This window comes from Numida meleagris, chromosome 7 (assembly GCF_002078875.1).
Source record: "Numida meleagris isolate 19003 breed g44 Domestic line chromosome 7, NumMel1.0, whole genome shotgun sequence".
In the NCBI taxonomy this organism is placed as follows: domain Eukaryota; kingdom Metazoa; phylum Chordata; class Aves; order Galliformes; family Numididae; genus Numida; species Numida meleagris.
Genome location: NC_034415.1, coordinates 24,953,217 through 24,975,391, shown reverse-complemented (window position 1 = coordinate 24,975,391; position 22,175 = coordinate 24,953,217). Strand labels below are relative to the sequence as shown.

Here is a 22,175-nt window from a genome sequence, read left to right as displayed (position 1 = left end):
TAAGGAACAGAATTCCTACTGCAGCAAGTAGCAGCTTGCGTGCAGAAAGACTTCACAAGTGGGTTTCATAGCTAGCTTTACTTCTTCTCCCCACATTTTATGAATTTGTCTGAAGTCTATGTGGCTTCAGTCTAGGCTGGAAGAACCTAGGAGTGACTTCTCTAATCCAAATTATTTCATTTCTTTCCAAATTAATTTCATTATCCTAAGACATTTATTTAAACAAGTGGAGTCAGAAGAGGTCACAGAGTTTAGTTCTTGGAAACACTGCTTAGCACTAAGTTTGAAAGGAAAATTTTTGCTCTGAAGCCCATAACTGCACAGCGTCATAGTACCAGTTGTAAAGGAGTATTTTTTCCTTGGTTTAAAAGGACAAACTGAGCATAAAATGAAGAAGGAAATCTTGTCATATCCATATACTGTATAAGATGATTCTACCTGACAATTAGAAATTTACATATTACATTTAACTCTCTTACCAAGCAATTTACTTCTCCATGCAAAGAGAGATGCAAAAGAACTTTGGGACAAATTTCCCAAAATGTAAAAATCTGAAACTTCATTATTCAGAGAACACCAACCCAAGCCCTGTTTATGCATTTGAAACAGTATTGACCCACGGCTGATACTCTAGGAAAGCCACTTGTAACTGCCTACCTCTTGGAACTCAGACTGGGGTAGCTGCCTATCATTTTATTACAGAAGGCAAGCAACCTGGTCAGGCATCATTTGCCCCATCTCAAGGCACCTTCTTGTCCTTCATGTGTCTGGAAATGGTAAGCCTTCGTAATGGTTTTGCATCTATTTTGCCACATTGTTATGTTCTAATACTCTGTCATCTCCCCGCTCAGCCGTCTCCTCTCCAAAATAAGACAACACAAGTCATTTTTAACTTCCCTTGTAAGACATCTTCTTGTTCCATCAGGTGACTTTCTCCAGATCTTCTTTAAATTTGCCACATCCCTCTTGAGATAAGCACCGGTGGGCAGCAATGCAACGAGAGAAATCCTACTAGAGTGCCCTACCAGCAAAAGCTTTGGTTCACTGACAGTTCAAAAGATTGGGGAAAGGAAAAGAAGGAGCCTGGCCTGACAATCTAGAAGTGGTCACGGGCACAGCAAAACAGGGAGAAAATGGTACTGTATACAAAGTATATCTCCAATGTCTTTGCTTTACAGTGAAATGGGCTGGAATCTTTCTTGCTTTGGAAATGTAAGGAGGGTAATACAACTCTGAATAGGACTTGGGAAAAATAACTGGGTAGGGGACTACTGAACCGTTCATCTTGTACATTACTGTTTCCTTAAATCTTAAATATATTTAAAAAAAAACCTCACACAACTCCATTTACAGAGTAATCCACTTTGCATGCGCTGCTGATATTTCTATTCATAGATTGTTTTATTCTGAAAAAGAGCTTTGCTCCATTCAAACATCTGGCAGAAATACTCAGTTTTTCCCAAACACGGCAGTTTTAAGAATTCTGGGATACTCCTGGGAGCACAGATGCTACTGTAAATCTAGCATATAACAAGTCGTACATCCGATTATTCAGTATAGATAGATGTTTTTTTCACTTTCTCCTCTTGGCAGTCTTAAGTTTGCCACTTTCACCGATTATCCCCCCAAACCCGATCTGTGTGCTGAAAAACACTCATCTACTATATTAAAAAGGGATTTCTCAGCTTAATACAATGACTTTACATCTTGCATTGAGCAAGGGATTGTTAGTGTAAGTAGCAGAGAAGAATGTTTATTTTATTGCGCTCACCTCTACAGTCTTCAGTACCAGCTACTACAGTAGCAGGAATCTAAAGTCAGAAGTTTCAGAATAAAAGTACTGAAGCCTCAATCTTACTTCAGACAGATTTGTTACTCAGGGCAACATCTGATATTTACCTAGAAGAATTACATGTAAATATGCAAGCCTCAAATCATCAAAACCAAACAAATGATTCAAAGCTTTTTAATTAGCCAGAAGTTCGCCCTCCAACATTCTTCCAACATTAACAATTGATCCACTTAATACAAAAAAACAATTTCTTTAGGCAAAACAGAAGAGGAATGCACCTATAATCTTTATTTAGACAGTATTATTGAAAATTATTATATGTATGGCTTTGACCAATTGTTATCTAAATGGTGTTTTGTCCTAGTTTCTAGGAGATCTCTTCACACCTTTGATATGCTACAGTGTACTTCCATTCCATGTGCATAAAGCTGTCTGCGTGAGCCCTTTAAAAATTTGTACTGCCTGTTTCAGCTGTACTGAGTTAAACAACACTGAAATAAAGTATGAACTGTCAAAGGCATTCAAAATCCTGAAGCCTGATTTACATATCACCAACCCATACTGTCTTCCCATCCTCTCTCAGTCTTCAGGCTCTACATCACTTAACTCTTCCATAATATTCAGAAACAGGTTTCTGTTACAGCAAACTGATACACCAACAACATATTTTGGATTACTGTCATGAACGTGAGAAATCTAGAGAGTGTACATGGCTTGGAGACCTCACTCCAAAAACCAAGAAGCCATCCAACTTCAGCAAAGAAACCAGAAATTAAAGTCGTAATTCTTTCCTGCTTCCATCTGCTTAAGGGGGATGCAATTTACCTCAACTTTGGAAAACCTCTTTTACAAACAAGGGTTTTACACTGCCAGGGAGCAGAGCTGTGAGGCTGATAGCTCCAACACGATCATGAATTGAGCAGACATTAATCCCCTTCTTTTAGCTGTTGTGGCTGCTCAGTAACTAACTGTCACCCTAGCCTTATCTTAACCAACACTCTCCTCAATAACAAAAATAGTGCTGCCTGCCACTCTGCTCTTCTCCAGGCCATTTACTGTTTAGAACATACAGATTGGTCTCTGCTTGGTTCTTCTGGGGAAGAAGATGGTTGGCTAGGTTCAGAAACCATCCCTGAATCCTGGCTGCCAGCTGCAGTACCTGAAAAAAAAGAATAGGTAAAGGCTGGAGTTAAATGCAATCAAACTAAAAATCCCATTAAAATCCCTGTATTTCAATTTGCCTTTCTCATATCAATTCACACTTTCAGAGAGAAATTCCCAATGCAAAGGAGCTTTCTGTACATCTAGTTCGTTTTTCAGTGCAGTTAACTCAGAAGTGCTTAACATCAAGAGCTGCAGCTCTCCAAACTGAGATACTGTACTTCAGAAGTATCAGACAGACTCTTTTGCCCACTTAGCTACAGTGAATCTACACCATGCCTTTCAAACACTCCTGTGAATTTTAAAGGCCTTGGCTGACTGACCAAGAGTCTCTTCAAATCTAACTAGGATTTTTTTTAACACAGGTTTTTTTACTTGCCGATTTTCACATAAAGCTCCCTCATTTTCTCATGTGGAGACGTAGGTTTTTCGTTTCTTTTTCTGTGGCTTGCTCTTTTACAAAGTCAACAACTTGCAATCAGACTCTATCCTCAAAAATTGTACTGGCTGTTTTGCTGGACATACCTTCTGTTTGTCTAATCTCTGTAACACTACTAGTCAACACAGCCTGAAATTATACAGCACAACAGCCTAAACTCCTTTTCTTATGAAAAAAAGACATGTGATCCTAACATATCCCCATGTACTAGATGTTACACCTTTTCTCTTTTTTCAAGTTTCTTGAAAACCAGAATCAAAGAAGTACTAGTTTCACTGCAGCTTCCCTCTTCATCTGTATCTTTTGCTGGAAGGCTATTTTGTTTATGACATCATACAGAAACATCTCCTTCACTGGGTCACAATTGCAAACACTTACATATCCTGGAGCAAAAATACTATGTAGTGGAATTAATTTGTACTTTCTCCCCAGTACTAATAAAACTAGTTTGTTCTCTGAATAGCATAATCCATGATGCATTGTTTCCTATGGCTTTGTGCCTGGGTTGTAATTTCCCTAGTGAGTAATAAGACTGAGGTCATTAGATGGCATTTTGCTCTCTAGGGGGGTGCTCCATGACCTCTCTTCTCTATCCAGTTGCCTGTTTTCACAATTGTTTGGCCAGTAAAGCTTTACCAATACAGGTCTGTATTTCCATTGTTTCCCTCATGCAATGCCACTAGTTCTCTCCAGGTTCCCTATGTTTACCTGATACTCCCAGTTACTTCCCTTTCCCACACACCCCAGAACAGCTACAAGTTCTCTGCCACTGCAAGTATCCCCCAGATTTCTTGTCTCCACTAAACCACAAAACTCACTAATCCTCACATACACTTTCTGATTGCCTGCCAGCTCTCAGCTTCATCTCTTCCCCTCAAACTCAGCCCATTTTATTTCACCTCCATCAGCCCAGTATCTTCTACACACTGCATTGAAGTTCTGACTGATAAATTTCTCAGTATCCTAGACTATCTTCACATATACACGATGTCTGTACACCCCCGATGCTTCCATATTCACATTCTCCTCATCCACTACTTCTCTTGCTTATTTTTCCTTGGCTTTCCAGCCAGACCCGAAGCAAACGGCTTGGGAGATATGTGCCTACTGCTGGGCTGACTGGCAGGCACTTGGTTGTTGGCCAAGGCACACACACGTCAGTCAGGAACCGAGTGCAAGCTGACTGCTAGCCAAATGCCACATCACGTCATGGCTGCAAACAAATGATTTTGTGGGAGGCATATGCTTCCCTTGCAGATCAATATTGTGTAGGCCTGTGATCACAGCAGGTATGTTTGGCTGAAAATAACTAATGACTTGAAAAGTTATGAGGATACTGGTGTTAACAAAAATGAGACTGCACAAAACTTACTTTGTGAGAAATCAGGCCAGAACCCCCTCATCTTAATTTTTATCCCATGTAATCACTATCAACATCGTTTTAATTCAAATGAGCACTGTGTCCAGTTTTGGGCCCCTCACTGCAAGAAAGACACTGAGGCCCTGGAGTGTGTTCAGAGGAGGGCGACGAAGCTGGTGAGGGGTCTGGAGCACAGGCCTTATGAGGAGCAGCTGAGGGAGCTGGGATTGTTCAGTCTGGAGAAGAGGAGGCTCACGGGAGACCTTATTGCTCTCTATAGCTACCTGAAGGGAGGTTGTAGTGAGCTGGGCATCGGCCTCTTCTCTCTTGTAACTAGTGACAGGGTGAGGGGGGAATGGCCTCAAGCTGCACCAGGGGAGATTTAGGCTGGACATTAGGAAACACTACTTTTCTGAAAGAGTGGTCAGGCGCTGGAACGGGCTGCCCAGGGAGGTGGTTGAGTCACCATCCCTGGAGGTGTTCAAGAAACGTTTAGATATAGCGTTGAGAGACATGGTTTAGTGGGGTTATTGGTGGTAGGTGGATGGTTGGACTGGATGATCTTGTAGGTCTTTTCCAACCTAGCTAATTCTATGATTCTAAATGAGAAAATTAGTCTACTTTCCCTCCCTTTTATGGAAGATATTTAATTTTTCATTGGTTGATGATTATAATCTGTGGGGTAAACAGTCAGATTTACAATTTCTTATTCTCATGTGCCAGAAGAGAAATAAAGTTGTTCTTATTAATCTGCATTTTCAAAAAGAACTTAAAATGAGACTGGCTATTGACTCATCCAGTGCTAGCTGTTAATTCTCTGAGCAGCTCTACCCTCTTGTGGTCACAGCTAGCTGCAGCCAAATGAACAGCTTACAGATATAATTGCAACTATGTCCACGTGTAGGTACTAGACATGAAAGAGACCCAAAAGAGAAGGACATACATATTTACCTATGCCAGAAATTTAAAATCCTGTGAGATTCAATCTAAACAATTTCAGATCTTGAAGATTCTATCTTTCACCTACAGGAATTAAGATGTAGGATTTCCAGATCTGCAAGAAAATTCACATTGTTCATGCTATGTGAGCTGTACAAGCTGGCAGTCTGTCCTGGGACTTCAGGATCTCAGCCCTGGCTCCATCACAGGGATCTGGGAAACCCTGAAAACTGAAGCTAGAATCAAACTTTCTTGGGGTGTTCACCTCAGTGGTTAGCTACTGAAACCAGATTAAACTGGATCTCCCAAGCCTCATCTAATAATTCCTTACCATGTGCTTCCTTGGTTGCTTCAGCAAACACATTCAGCGATAGTGGAGGTGGAATGTAATGAACTCCTGGCAGAAAACCTTGTGGGATGAACTGAGGCAGAGGAGTATAGTATGCCTGATGGAAATCTCCGCCTCCATCTGGAATCTGTGGAAACACATGAAGCAAAGGATATTCATTTAGAGACTCTCTCCAGGATACATCTACACTACCAAACAATTTCTCTTTCAATCTTTACCTACGCAATTTCCATTTTTTCACGGTCAATTTTGTGGTCATTTGCTGTCACATGCAAAGCCTGTGCATAGTGGAATATGCCACTCAGAGGTAGCCAGAAGTAAAATACAGAACAGAATAGAACAGAACACTTGGAGGGGACCTTCAAAGATCATCTAGTACAAGCAAAACCAGCAGTATTCCCAGAAGTAATTAAAAAATGACAAGATGCTACTTACTGACAAAGAAGCTGCATTCCCTGGTCCACAGTTGCTCGGAACAGGTCGGAAGCCCTTCTGAAGTGATATCCCTGGAGGTGATGGGGCTCCCCTACAGCCTGGCCGATTGATGGCAAATCCTGTGGGAAATGGGTGGTAACGATTCATCCTGGAATAGCCAGGATACACTCTTGCAGGGTCTCTCTCCACGTATTCTGAGTTGACCATGTATTCTGGAGGAAAAGCAGAGTGAGCTAGGAAACAACGACAAAAGAACAAATGAAGTCATCACTGTAATTCCATGCTGTTCAGCAGAAGTAGTTGCAGGACTAAACTCCACTCTTAGCCTGGAGAATCTGGCCCTCTGATTTCATGTTTGGCTCCTCATGAATTTGTGATTTTTTTTTAAGGAGCAAAGGACAGGTGCAAGAGATAATATAATGCTGCAGAATGATTTGCGTTCTCTTCTGCCTTGTGCCCTGTGAAGCTGGTCCTAAGTACAGCACTGGCTGTAGAACTCCTTTCAGAACATCTGCAACAGCACGAGAAAACAACCTACCTTAAGATTTTTAATGACAGCAAAACTTAGAACAAAAATATACAGAAATAACAGAGTTCTAATTTGCAGAGACAGCCTCATTTTTAGGGACCTTGACATGCATAGGCAATTTCAGATGCAGTAATCAATTCCTCTGTTTTTTTGTGTTGTTTTTTTTTTGTTTGTTTGTTTTTTGTTTTGTTTTGTTTTTTTTGCTTTGAATCTAAAGTCTTACAAAGAAGACTGGATACTTAAATACAAAATGGGTCTTTCTTGTCTACCTATCCTCCTGTTGGTAGAGAAGTGGTATAATCCACCTGTAGAGCATATCTGCTTCTGGAGTTCTATGATTACACTGTCTGTCCTCAAGCCTTTTTGGAGAAAGTCGACAGGTTAAAAATATAATTGAGTGAAGGACTGATAAGCACATCTACAGCCAGCACCATCTACATGCATCATTTCCTTACAAAACCAAGCAAAATAATAATAATAAAAAAAAGGAACAGCTCTTGGCAGATTAGGTGGGATCTAGAGATGTCCAAACGATGCTTCTTTCTGGGCTTCTCAGACCAGTGTATTCTTTACCCCATAGACTGCCAGCTTTCCTGAGGCCCAGACTAATGACTACTGCAGTCAGTTTGGATTTCTATAAAATTACTGCAGTAAACAGTATGAGTTTACTATAATAAATAGTAATAAACTAGACAGGTGACATAAAAGACTCTACTAAAGAAAGCAATTTAAGAAGTGACATACCATACAACTTTTCCAGCTGCAAAGCTTATGTCCGGCTCTTATAGGCAAAATGCAGCTTCACACCCAGTGATCCGAGCCAAGCTCAGCCTTTGCTGCTCAGGCCAAAAGGTCTCTTTCTTTTGCCGTGCGACCAAAAATGTTTGCTTTAGACAACTGCAGCATTTTCCTCATTTGCTTGCCATCCCCGAGTATTTTTTTAGCATTTTTCTTTTTCTTTCTAGAAGTTTGTGCACAAACACCTGTATGTACGTGCATCCCAACACTGCTAGGATTCTCTCCCTAATTCCCCCCTACAGAAGAGCCACCTGCTGCAGCTTCAACCTTGCAACAAGAATAGCTCCATGAACCACGCCGCAAACCCAGCCGAAGGAAAAACAAAAGCAAGACCGCACACTCGTGCAAGCTAAGGGAAGAAAGGGGGAGACGGGAACAGCTCTCCGCGGAGCTGCAGCCTTACCGTAGTCCCAGAAGGGAGGGCCGGCAGGAGCTGGCGGCAGACCCCTGCGTGCCACGCCTTTGTCACCGCCGCCGGGGAGCTGGCCGCCCTTCGCCCCCACGTGGCTGCTTTGCTCGGAGGCACTGGCCGCGAGGTCTTCCCCTGCGGGAGCGGAGCCCACAGCTACCCTGACAGCGGCATCGGGCACCTGATGCCACAGCGCCTTCTGGGCTGCCATGATCTTCTGGCGCTCGGTGATGAGGGAGCACTTCTCGCAGAGGCAGAGCTTCCAGCGGCACTGGCCGGCGTGGCCCTTCACCGGCACCACGAAGCCATGGTTGCGGCAGCGGGAGCATTTTGGGGTCCGCACTGCCGCCTTCTCCGTTGCTGCTGCAGCCTCCCTAGCCTCCATGTCCAGCAGCCCACTAACCGCTCTGGCACACCCAGCCCCCCAGCAGGGCTCTTATATAGGGCAGGGCCAGCTTCCCTCCAAATGTAGCAAGCAGGGCAGGAGTGGCGGGAGAGCCCAAGGCAGGGGTGGGGGATGCCCCGCTCTGAAGAGACGAGCGAGGTGCTGCCCGGTTCCGCAGCTTCTCCCCCGCCGCCTCGGGCAAGGCGCTTCCCTACACGCCCGCCTCCCCCTGCCCCTCGGGTGAGGCTGGAGCCGGACCTGGGCCGTGAGGGCTGGAGAAGACACGGCGGGGGTGAGGGGGTGCTGCCGCAGGAGCAGAGCAGGTGGGGTACGCTATAGTCCATATGGGAACTTTGTGCCTGGCAAGGAGCAAAAGCATCCCTCACACCCTAAGAGACAGTTTTCCCTTTTGGCACTTCAGCAGCCACACTCACTTTTCATACCTTGAGAGGTTTCAGTTCTGTTTTGTCTTCAATTTGCTGTATACTTCTCATGATGAGGAGGAGAGTGACTGCTTCAGAAGAAAAAAAAAACAAAACAACACAATGTTTCATCATTGTTTTTCAAAACAAAGTACAAAGATGAAGGCAGAAAGCATACGTCATTTGAAGGATCTGTCTCCTTTTCTTGGAATTTGTTATTCTCTGGAAACAAAACAAGCTTTCAGTTGGAAATCAGTGCTCCAGTTCAAGCGCTGCTTAGAAAGTGCTTGTTATTTGTTTCTGCTGGTAGCTACAAAACTGTGGTTTACACAGTAGCCCCTTTCCAGGAGAAAACTATCCCCTTTGCTTACACATGCAAGAGCTAATTGCTTTAAAATCTGAGATACCAATACTACTTTTCTACATTAAAAAGAATGACGTAAAATTATATCACCAAGTAGTTGTGAAAAGGTTATTTTTCTATCTATTAGTTTCAAGAGAACCGAGTAGCATCGATTTACTGCTATGAAGCAATTCTAACAAACACAGTATGTTTCACAGCAGCCTGCAGATGCACTTCTCACAGAGCAGGCCTTCCTGCAAGACTTCAGCGCAACCCTTCCTGTCCAGGAGGCTCAGTCTCAGGGTAGCAGCACTCTTAAGACGTTCGGCAGCAGTCTGGTTTGCTCTAGCAGTGAGCAGCCAACCACCGCGCGCTGCAAGCCCTCAGGGCTCCACCTAGATTCTGGCTTCTCACTTTGCGAAAGATCCGTTAGCATTGTGCAACGGAGTCCCCCCCGCGTCCAGTAGGGGTTAGGCTCTTGAGGGTATGCTTGCAGTCTGCAGTGCCAGCATGCAAAGTTAGACTTGCTCTAGAAGCAAATCCTCAAATGCACACACGGTTTATTCCCTAGCTCACCGAGCACAGAGTAATCCCCACCTGCAGATGTTGCAGACTGTGAGTCTTTCTGTGGAGGGCTTTCAGCCAGCTCTCTGCAACCTGTGCAGGAGCAGCGGTGAGCCCGCCAGCCTCCCCCCTCCCCCCCCCGACAGGGCATGGAGGGGAGAGCGCTGCGGCGCTGCAGGCGGTGGGTGTTGGATTGCATGCACATCAGCAGCTCCTTTTGCAAACAGGAGGACTCAAAGCATGCATGGAAATGTACAGTGTCCTCTCCTCAGCCGCAGACCTGCTTCTCTGGAAGACTTCAACAGCACTATCTGCAAAGCCAACTTCACGTGCATAGGCCTGTGTGCAATTTGGCTAAATATCTTTGAAGGTTTGACCTGAATATGTTACCGTTTGTTCCTAGTTCAGAAAAGCACTTGGTTAGTATGCCTACAATGTAAGCTACTTCTAAATGCAGTCTTGAAGTGCTCCTTGCTTGCGCCAGGGCCTTCATGCTGCCTGTAATCATTGTAGACACTGACTCTGTATTACTTATAGGTAGCTAATATGTTCCTAGTCTTCTGGCTTGTACTTTTTCAGTAAGTTGTGAATATGCATATTTAGCTCTAGAATCAAGGAGGATAGATGCCACATTTTAAAAACCCTCTAATTATAATTTTCTGTAAATACACAATCTGTGGTAATTTGTGTACTAAGGCAGTGGAGGAGAAAGGTAGGCTATGTATATTTTCCACGGTAATTTTCTATTCTGAGTAACTTAATATTTACTTGAATGTACTTCAATTTATCATTGTTCTGTCTAGAGAAAGGCGTATCATCCATAGGCTGGTAAAAGTTTCTCCAGTAATACACCATGTCTTTAAAAGCCATGTAGATTTTTTAAAATCAATTTTCACTTAAGGATTCAGGATTTATTATGCTTTCCGCATACTTTCTTTCGAAACAACTTATCATACTTTTTATAGAAAAGTGAGCATTTTATTTTGCTTGTGAGGTGAGTATGTATTTCTGTAGAGAGTTCAAAGAATTGTGCTATTCCAATATTGTGATGTCATTATATATGTATTTGAGTTAGCTTATCACACGCCATTAGCAAGACTACCACACAGAAAAGACAGAACAATTTCAAAGCAAGTCTTTGGAGTGAGATATAGAATTGCACATGCATGCAGCTTCAAGTCTATCGTAATTTTCTCCCTTATTCATATTTGAAAGAAAATGAGGCATAATACTCTACAGCTTACTCAGTTTACTGCAGTATTTTATGTAACATATGGTGAGACTGCAACATAAAGTGCATACAGAATTCTGTATTAAAATAGCATTCATAAGAACTATTATCCTGCCAAAATGAAAACAGCCTCCTGGTTTCATGTTATTGAAATCAACATCAATAACGTCTCTACTTTCCAACTTCTGAATCATACAAAGTATGTGGCTTTGGTATACAGGTTGCTTTGTATGTGAAATAGTGAAGAAAAGCAGTGATTTAGCTAAAAGAGAACAAATCAAAAGACTGTCTTTAAACTCCACAGCAGAAACTCAGTTTTGGCTTTTTTTCTGTTTCTCACTTTCCAGTTAACATTTTTGCAGTATTTTTTTTTTTTTTTTGGCAAGGAAATTGCTCTACTAAAATCTGACATTTCACAGAGCAATAGCAACATAATCAAGAAATTTCTTCAGTACAGATCTCCATTAACAAATATTTGCAGTCTTACTTCAAAATAAATGTTTTCTTAGGCATAGGAATCAAGAATATCTTTTGAATTTTTAAGACATCATAGATGAGGATAAAACCCTCTCTTCAAAAATTATCTTAGTGCTTTGGAAGTATCAATTCTGTAAAGTCATAGCATAAAAAGTGGTATAGCAGTAGTACCGTTAGGTCTTCTAGCATTATAACTAACTCATGTATGTCTCTTCTAACCATCCAAGTGGCTAGGAAGCCAGACTTCCTTCCCCTTCTGTCCAGACTAGGAAACTGCAGTGTCTTTTCCTCTAAACACCACATGTGAAATCTTTTCCCACTCTTACATACTCAGAAGCCTTCAAGGATTGTTCTGGATTGTGTTGTGCATCCTTTTGCATTCCCATTCTCTTCTGCATCCCACTTTTCTTTTGCATCAGTTGTATCCTACTTCCCTCTCATGAGGAAAGAAAATTCCCTTTCACTCTTTATCCCCATCATATCTATCAACTTACATTCACTGTAAAGACAGGGACTTGCCTTCACCTGGCCCAGAATATCATCTTCCTATATACCATTGGTAACACACATCCATGCTTTCTTCTGTAGTCATCCTCTTATTCAGAAGCTCCTTAAAACAATCATCGAAGCCTTTAAAAGATCCTCTGACCGACCTTCATTACAAAGTCACCCTTTCACTGTTGAGCTTACAGAAGAGCATATCCATCAATGCTATCTGTCACAGAATTGCGAGGTTCTGCTGACATGCCCATGAGGCTGTCTAATCCTGCCCAAAGCAAGCTTGGATGACAATGAATAAAGTTCTTTGAGTTGCTTCTGTAAGCTAAAATTTCCACCTTTCTAATCACTGTGAAATTGTACTGTAATATATATATTTTAAAAACGTGAAGAAAAGCACACTAAACAACAAGTTCAATACAATTAGGTCACCTTAAGATTGGGAATGTTTAAAATGTGTTTGGGTTGTTTTAAACTTGTTTCCAGTTAATTTCTCTAAATTCAAGTAACCAGATTCAACTTTAAAATTCTTTCAGTGTCAATTCCTTCACTTTAAAATGGTGTCTCCAGTAATTCGAACAGGAATTCCACTGGGGTGGACATGTTGGTTGTTTTTACACAGCTTTTAGATGGGACAAGATTAGACATTGATTTTTACCTGCTATATCAAAAAGGTGAAACTCTATGCTAGAACTAGATAAAATTGTATGGTATTCATACATTTAAAATCGTAAAAATCATTTGTAGGATGTAACAAGAAAGTTCTTAAATATTAACTATACAGACTTTATTAGTACACCTGCAGTTTGTTGACTGTATAAAGATCTTTACTAGAGAGAAAAGCAATAATGATTATACCGAGAAGTCTGTGATCAGGTTATTTTATGAGTACCAAAATGACAAGGTGGATCAGAAGAGAAATCAACTCCTGCACAGAAACAAAACACATAATAATTCTTATCCTTCATTAATGTAACTCCCATATAAACAGGCAATAAAAAGTATTAAGGGGAAAAGAATGAGACAGTCATAAACAAACACACACAGATGCTTTCTACAAATAAATGATGGAGCGTTTAAAAATGCCAGTCTACAGAAAAGTAGGTCTATGCTACAAGCTAGTGGAAGATGGTCAGCTGGTCTGGAATACGTAAAGGTCACTGTATCGCTGAAGTCTGATTGCTTCCTTATATTACCCTAAGAATCTTATTGTCCCTTCAGAAGAAATCTTTTGTTTCTTTAGAAGGTCACCTTTGTAGACCTTAATACAAAAAGAGAAACCGAAAACCCAAAGAATTGTCCACTCTGTTAGTGCTGTGAGAGCTGCAGGGATGCCTTAGTTGCGACATCATTTTATTTCAGTATGCTCTCAGATTTAGCAAATTCTAGCCTGGATACCACTAGGCTTGTCAATCAGTCTTCTGCCCGAAGAAATAAACACATTTTTAATCCAGAGTCCTGTTCTCCTTCCCCTCAGCTATAGTTCTTGTCATGTTCTCTTAGACGTGAAGAACAGAAAATCACATCTGAATACCCCCAAACAGCAACAAAATGATTTTACGCAGAAACAGCCACGCTCGCTACAGGAAGTAGGTGGCCTGCTTAGAGTCATCTTTGCTTAGCACCTATTTTGAACTGAAATTGTCATATTACCTTGTCAGCAAGCCTAAAGCAATGCTAATAGATAGATAAATCAGGAGACAGCTGGAAGAACACTGTGGACGTTGAATGTGCTTGCTGCGGGCGGGATTTCATTTGTAATTGTCGGCACTGGTATATATTCCACATTTTCTAACTACATTTTTCCTCCAAACATCTGAATTAGATTTCACAATATCTGAAGTAGCTTAAGCAATGCAAAATAAATAAAAAGAGCTGTTTGCCATAATTTCTTCCTTGTCAGCCTGGACTCTTCACAGGCACTTCAATAAAGCAGCTGAAAATCAAATGACCAAGTAGTAGTTACTTATCAACATAGCATGAAGATTGTCATCAAAATGTTTCTTTTATGGAGAGAGTAGACAAGAATATTGCCTAGTCTCTGGCGTACATGCTGGAATAATTCTCTGGTGTTCATACCAGTAGCACATCATCTGCACTTTCATATAATTTTAGGGAATGATAGAATCCCAGTGAGGTGATAAAGCCTCCTGCCTGCTCCTTAACCCTATTTGTCAGAGGCAAACTGTAGTTTTTAGAGGGGGAGAAAAAACGAGCACTATCATTGATGCTTTTGCATTAGCAGATTCCAGCCAGGTACACTGAAGGATGCTGTTCAGAAGCATTCCTTCTCTTCTGTGCTATTTCCATAAAATTATCCCATAGACAATGGCAACAGAATCTTTTCAATTTAGTTGAACCTTCCGGATTGCATATATATGTAATAATAACTTAATTATATTTTAACTGGAGACAACTTCTGCAAATACCAACATAATAACACAAGTTGAAATAATGTCTCTGCCTGTCTCCAAACCTAGTAAGTAAGGCTCTTTTTCCCTGACAGATTCACTTTCCTGCTATGTTTAGAAAACTTGCATTTTTCTCTCTTACTACCATGAGACGTGTTGATGAGCTACCTCAGCTCGCTCCTGGAACTTCAAAGTCCACAAACACAGTGTGGAAGGAAAAAGTGGAAATGAAAGTAAAATTGAAGCATTGAGAAGGCATGTCCTTGATGCAGCAAATTTAAAGTGAGAGACATTGAGCAGTGGACAGCAAATCACCTGCAGCAGCAGATTTTATGGACAGAGATGCAAAACTAGTGGACCAGAAACTGCCAACCAGCAGCTTTGGCAGATAAAGTAATAGGAGGAAGCTGGTGTGAAGCCATAATAAAGTATTTTTCCCATGAAAGCAAAAGAGAAAATACAAAGGCAAATTTTCCTATCATTTCATTTTTTTTGGAATCATAAAATAAATCTGTCTTGCATCGCAGTCCATTTGCAAGATAGGTTCTTACAAAGCATAAAATAATGGAATCAGACCATAAGTTGTTAGCAGTATTTTCTTAGAATCTAAAACAAAACTGATTTTAAGTCAGGAAAGTTTAGTTTTATCAACTCCAAAAAACAAATAGAAGAAGACACCAAATGATCTCACAGTTTCCCTGAAGCTGTGGGACCCAACTGTCACAAAAGGTTGACTTTTGCTACAGGGTTGTGCTGTTGGAGGGCTTGACCTACACAGCAGTGGCTCCTCCAGGCTGTCCCCTGTGTAGCTTTTTCCGTGGCAGCAGGCTGCTTCTCTGGGCAACTGCTCTGTACTGAAATCCAGCTGTTCCAAAGCAGCATGTACTGGGCAGCCATGGCAGCCATCAACACTGTCTGGATCTCAAAAACTGCAGGAAGCAGTGAAGGGGAAACTGAATGCCCAGCAGAAGACCATGCAGCCTTGATCTATCCAGTACAAAGACATAACGGACTGCATGAAACCTTCCAGACATATGCATGTTTTCTCCTGTGACTTTACATACATGTGAAATAAAAGGAAGTTACCAATGATAGGAAATCATTGCTACCTTCTGGGTGGTAGCAAACAATGATTTCTGTCAATGATCCCCAGTTTAATCTGAACAACATCAGTTCTCAGTCTTTCTATACACATATCTTCCTTCATAGAAGTGCAAACATATTTTTATTCTAGATAAAATACTTGAGGGTTGAAGTTGTATCAAAATTTAAACTGACTCAGTCAAGGTCTACCTCAGGTTCCCTCAGCCTCCACCGCCACTCACAAGTAGATTGAGTCCACAGATTGGGCACTTTCCTCCATTCACACAAATGTGAACTTGCCCACGACTGTTCTCTTAAAGTCTATTGAAGCCTCCAGTTTCTTAACATCTGACTCCTATTTTCTGTGGATATTGAATCTGAATATGTTGGAATAGAATGTGCTGCAGTCCACTACTGTAGGAAAAACTTCCATAGATATTTATCAGAAGATCTGTTCTTCAATATATTGAATTAATAAATTCACATTATATATATACCTGACTAAGCTGTGTATCTGTGCAGTTTATTGAAATTGCATATTTACAGTATTTATATTTTAACATTCTTTGTCTCAGAACTTATACACAACCAAAGGAATATAATATTTTTTTGAGAACACTGTGTTCTTAAAGGTTAGGTATTAATGATAGTTACTCTTATTTGCATTCAGCAGAAATGTTTGCAGAATATTTACTGGAAGACATCCAAAGGCTTCCTTGCTCTTTAATTGGAAAACTGCACATAAAATAAACCTACAGTTTGCAGCTTGTATTTTAAATTATTAACCAGGGAGGGAAGGGTAGGTATTATATGCACAAATTAGATGCTCTATCTCTCTAAAAACCCACAGCTTTTTAAAAGTACAAATTAAATTTTTTCTTCAATAACAGAATAAGGGAACATCATAACTCACAAAATATTTGTATATATTCTTTACTCAGATGAATACCAGGCATTACATCTCAAACCTCCTCTCCCAAGAGTTATTTCTGGAGTGTTACAGTTTTTAAAATAGACAAAAAGCAAACCAAAATGTAATTTTCTGTAGGAAATCTTACCAATAAGACTTTCAATTACTGCAAAAAATAGATATTGACTATTTGTTTTGAGGTAGTAAATTATGATACAGATATTTATGGGTGATTATATAGGACCAATAATTAGATAAACATCCTCTCCAGATCATAAATTTTAGACTTGATATGCTACACTTTCATGACAGTGAGATATTCAACAGCCTTGTGATTCAAAATGGTCAAACAGAAAATATTACAGGCTGCCAGAACTTGATAATAAGCCTGGGGAGAAATGGCTATGTTTTAAGAAGCTGAACTATATCATGTCAGTAAGACAAACTTTCCTATTTTTCTAGTAGTCCTTCTTTCTACTTGTGCTAGCACGAACATGGAGAGTAAAAATGAGTATTTGACATGCATGAGATATCAGGAACTCTTTACACAACTATGTTAATATCTTCATATATGTACTAGAAATACCAAAACATAGTGCATTTCAGGATTGTTTTTTACACAGTTGCCTTCACAGCAGCTGAACCTGTGTTCAACTAATGTATCTCTTCTTTGTTCTACATGGTTTTCAGGTGCTCAACTCCTGATGTTGGTTTCTCATACCTACACTGTATGCTGTGAAATTTCATTCCACTTCTGTTATTCAGGTGTCACTGTATGCACTTATTTCCTGTATAAGTCTTTAACCCTCTCTGTATCGGCAATACCTCTGTGTTTCTTTTCAGCGTAATTTCATTAACATAGTCTTTTTCATAGAATCATAGAATCATAGAATTAGCTAGGTTGGAAAAAACCTACAAGATCACCTAGTCCAACCATCCACCTACCACCAATAACCCCACTAAACCATGTCTCTCAACGCTATACCTAAACGTTTCTTGAACACCTCCAGGGACGGTGACTCCACCTCCTCCCTGGGCAGCCCATTCCAGCACCTGACCACTCTTTCAGAAAAGTAGTATTTCCTAAAGTCCAGCCTAAATCTCCCCTGGTGCAGCTTGAGGCCATTCCCCCCTCACCCTGTCACTAGTTACGAGAGAAGAGGCCAACCCCCAGCTCACTACAACCTCCCTTCAGGTAGCTATAGAGAGTAATAAGGTCTCCCCTGAGCCTTCTCTTCTCCAGACTGAACAATCCCAGCTCCCTCAGCCGCTCCTCATAAGGCCTGTGCTTTTGTGTCACCGTCATTGAAAATATTAAATAAAATAGATTCCAGTTCTGATCCTTGAAGATTTACAATAATATCCTCCCTCCAGAGAACAGTTCTTCTTCTAGCACAACTAGAATTTTTTCCTGATTTAGCATTTCTTCATAACTTACTTAAAGATGTCTGGTAGATATCCATGGTGCTTTCTACTGATGAAAATGGTGGTTTTAATCAATTGAAATACATTCAGTCAACCTGCTTTACCTCGCTAAAACTAGGTTTCATTTTGCCCCACTTTCCATTTAGGTCTTACACAGTTATTTTTCTTAAAAATACTTTATAGAGCCTTAAATATTGTTGACGTCGCTCTTACATTTTCCGGTTATCCTTTCTTCCCACTTCTGAAATACAGGCAACAAGCTTACTATTCAGTAGTGATATGCTACCAGTTGGCACCTTTTTTAACAATCCTTGCTGCTGGACATGCAATTTCATATGCTAGTTCTTTCAGAATCCAGGGATGGAGATTATCCTGTCCCTCCAATTTCAGAGCTTTAAGCTCTTTGAGTTTTTCTTCTGCTTCAGATATGATTATTTCCATTTCTAAATTCTCATTCCATATACTTATTCCATTTCTATTTTTTTGATAGTTTTATCTTTCGTTGTGAACTGCCTGGCAAAGGAATTCTTATTAGGAATTAATTTCATAATAAATGTCCTTGGATAAAACACAGTTAATTATTAGACTTTGCCACAATAAATTTTAAAAAGAAGACAAAATTTGGGGGTTGGTAGGGATTTTTACAGCAAATTCTATATATAAACTTTACAGTGAAGGGAAAGAAATAGTTATGCAACCATGCATGTAATAGTGCTATGACAATATTTCTACTATCAGACCATGTACTGTTTAGATTACAAATACATCCCCAAACAGCTGGATGTGGGGGTCACAAGTGGCAGAATTGAACAGAAAACACTGCTAACAAATTAAGGATTAAGGCTTCGAGTCTGTTATCAGACTATTTAATTCAGGAACCTCCACTGTGTTCCTCTGATCTCTACAGGACAGTTCTGTTTGGGAACTACAAAACTTCACATGTTGGAGTTTAGGATTGCGTGTGGCTTCTCTTGGGCTATAACTACGTACTTCCCAGGGTATAGTGAGTTCCTGTGGGCTGTTTCAGATATGGTTAGAATGAGATTCTGAGAGTTTGCTAGGGTAAGGCTCACAAGAATCACTGGGCTAGGATTATGACTTAGGAGAGTATCATTTATAGCAGTTTGTCCTAACAAACTGACAACTGAAAACAGTCTGTTGCTTTTACATTTTTCATATGATTATTAGCTTCTATCTTGCTCTGCCTGTACTAGTCCTATATACTTGGAAGGTATGTGTGGTCAAATGGTTATAAGAGATGCTGATATAAAGAAAAAAGCAATGTAGTCCTTATGAGAAAATCCTAGGTCATCTTGATATTTGTTCTCATTTTCTTTCTTCAAATTGTGCTGGTATCTGACTTTCTCTGTGCAAATTAATGAGTGACTATAATGACATGCACAAGATTTGTGTGCTGTATTGTATACCTAATAATATTGAAATAAGGAAGAATAAGACTCCATTGTCTGGCAGAAAATTACACATAAGTCTAGAAGTAAGATCTAAGGAAATTATATTAAATATTTTTTATTATTATTTTTCTCAGTTTGAACTCTGTTCACTTATATACAAAAAATGAAGAACCAAAGTGCCTCCCTTCTACATTAATTTCCATGGTGAAAATGGAGTTCTTAGGGAGAAAAGCAGAACAAAAAGTGAAGAAGAGAAAATGTTCTAGGGAAAGACAGGACAGAAATTGGATGAATGAGGAATAACTCAGAAAGAAAATGTATACCTCAGAAAAAAAAATGAAAGAGAGAGAATGAATATATATGAGCAGAAAAAAGAATGGAGTGAAAATGAGACATTGTTGTTCACAGCCTAATTTTGATTAGTCATACAGTAGGTGATAGATAGAAAAATCAAATTTACATGGAAGATTGAAAGAGAAAGAATTTTATATTTTTAATTTGTTTATGCTCAGAAGGCTTTCAGAATATAGCAATATATTGTTAATAAAATACACATTACATATATATCCTAATTCATACATATATACATACATATCCTAATTCACTGGCTTTTGCATCTCATCACATGGAACTGTGCAACAGTGCAAGCATTTTAGCAATTCATGGGAAAAAAAAAAACTTGTTGCTGAGAAAGAACTTCCCTCTAAATCATGTAATATGCTGTCAGAACAAAGCAGCCATCAATGCAATGTTAAATAGCAGTCCTGGCCTCGTTAACACTTACACGTGCGATTTAGGCAGTCTTAAACCTAGCAGAAGCAGGGATGAGCTTCTTCTAATGAAGGTGGGAAATTTGAACTGGTGGGTATGCATCTCTTTCAATAAAGTCTATTGGAAGCAAAAATAATTAAAGGCAAAATCTGGCCTTATTTGTGATGTATTTAGACTGACATAATGCAGAAGAATCTACTCTTTTTACTAGAGTGGGGAAAAAAAGCTCTGCTTAATTTAATGAAATTACACTAAATTGCTATTAGTGTAATCAACAGCAAAGGAAAAACTCATGAAAGAAACATACCAGTATGTTTTTATCAGCAGGGCAGAATCTGCATCACAGATGTTCATGTTCAGGCAGATGGCACACATACGTAACAGATATATAGGACAGGTATTCAGGCATTTACAATGATCATTCAAAACATAATTGAATTTCCCAGAAGAGTTGAAAAAAGGGGTTTCAGTATACACCCAGATATTTCTTCCCTGACTTTGGTGCCCCACAATATCTTTTCAGCACTTCGAATGACTAGACTGTACAGATGAGAACTGTCCTGAAACAAGACATTTTCTGACAGACATGCCTCTTTTTATGTAAACATAGAACTGGGGCATGCATTAGCTGGAAATTTTAGACTAAAATGTTGAAGAGGAAACCACAAGGGCTGCTGGCTTCTCCTCAAATTCAGCCCAGTTTCTGTCACCCTCAAGTTCTGCCCCAGATCACCAGGGCCATGCACAGCTCCTGCCTTTCACATCATTGCTTTTGTGTCTGTACAGTGGAAGCCTGGATTAAACAAAAAATAGTTATTTCTATTTGAAGAAAACAGCACTCTATCAGCAGAAAGCACCGTCCCATCTCCCTCCCAGCTCTCCTTTCCCGCACTCCAGCACAGCAGCCATTTTGCTGTGCAGAAGAGGTGATGAGGTTGCACTCCCCCAGCCCCTATTGCCCTCAGCTGAGCCTCCCTCGTCTCTGGGGCTGCTGTGTGTCTTGGGACAGGATGAGGAGGATTTTCATGGCCACTGTTGCGTTCATGTGCAGGTTGAGGTTACTCAGGGGTCTCCGCATGCCTGCCCGCCCAGGTGTCTCCCCAGAGCTTCTCCCCAGCTCCCAGCCCTGCCCCTGCCCCACAGCGGAAGGGCTGAGGCGGGAAAAAGAAAATGGCCTCCTGAGAGAAACATGGAGCCCGGTGCTGCTGCGCAGGTTACCAGCTATGCACGGCACCTCTGAAGTAAATAAGGCCAAAAAGAGAAGAAGAAATAGGATGAAAGCCCACCAAAATAAAGTGTAGGTAAAGTATGCATCTTTTGGAAGGGAGCTGTGCAACCCTACTGTGTTGAGGCCCTACTGTCTCTTCCTAGTACAGCTGGGGCAAGAGAAGGGCACCAAGGGCCAAGCCCACTCATCAAACAGCAGCTGCCATTGCTGGGATGCACTCAGGTAGCATGAGCCTGTTGTTCAGACAGGGGAAGCATGACATGGCCATCCCTGAAGAGGCAAGAGAAGTGCTCACACTGGCCTGGCAGATGGTACAGGGCAGCAGCACACAGGAGGAGCAGCTGCAGCACTTGGAGGATCACAGCGTCAGGGGAAGAAGCAGCTGAGCAAAAGGTTAGTTTTTTTAAACTAAGTAGAGGTTGTTTTGTGGCCCTTCTGGCATTAGAAGAATCTCAGGTGCAGCAGAGTACTGTCATGGCACCTGTTTTTATTTTTCAACAGTACTGTTTCTAGAAATTCAAATTAAGCTAGACAGTTCTGTCAAGAAAATATTGGAAGCTTCTGATCTTATTCCTTCATGCTAGGCATTTATGTTTGGTTTCTGCCATTGTGGCAGGTGGCAATTTCATATGGATACAAGTAGGCTTGGCAAGGACTAATTAGCAGTTTTTTAAGGACTGGATAGGTGATCCTTGTGCAAGGGCGGAATCAAAGTAAAACTCAGATGCAAAAGGAAAAAGCTGCAGTGATGAATTTGTCAATATACCTTTTAGTGTTTATACTGCATCCGGCATATTAATAAAG

General features: G+C 40.6%; 1 protein-coding gene across 3 annotated transcripts; it reads right to left on the bottom strand.

Annotated features, from left to right (window-relative positions):
• DMRTB1 (DMRT like family B with proline rich C-terminal 1) lies at window positions 1,381-9,033 on the bottom strand. 3 transcript variants are annotated; one of them, XM_021405238.1, is made up of 4 exons: window positions 8,206-9,033; window positions 6,476-6,594; window positions 6,023-6,167; window positions 1,381-2,951 (listed from the first exon to the last, which is right to left on the bottom strand). In XM_021405238.1, the coding sequence occupies exons 1-4, from the start codon at window positions 8,594-8,596 to the stop codon at window positions 2,845-2,847; spliced, it is 762 nt and encodes a 253-aa protein (XP_021260913.1). In that variant the 5' UTR covers window positions 8,597-9,033; the 3' UTR covers window positions 1,381-2,844. The 3 variants fall into 3 exon arrangements, with proteins under 3 accessions (XP_021260913.1, XP_021260910.1, XP_021260912.1); XM_021405235.1 differs by having other exon boundaries at window positions 6,476-6,708; window positions 8,206-9,032; XM_021405237.1 differs by having other exon boundaries at window positions 6,476-6,687; window positions 8,206-9,032.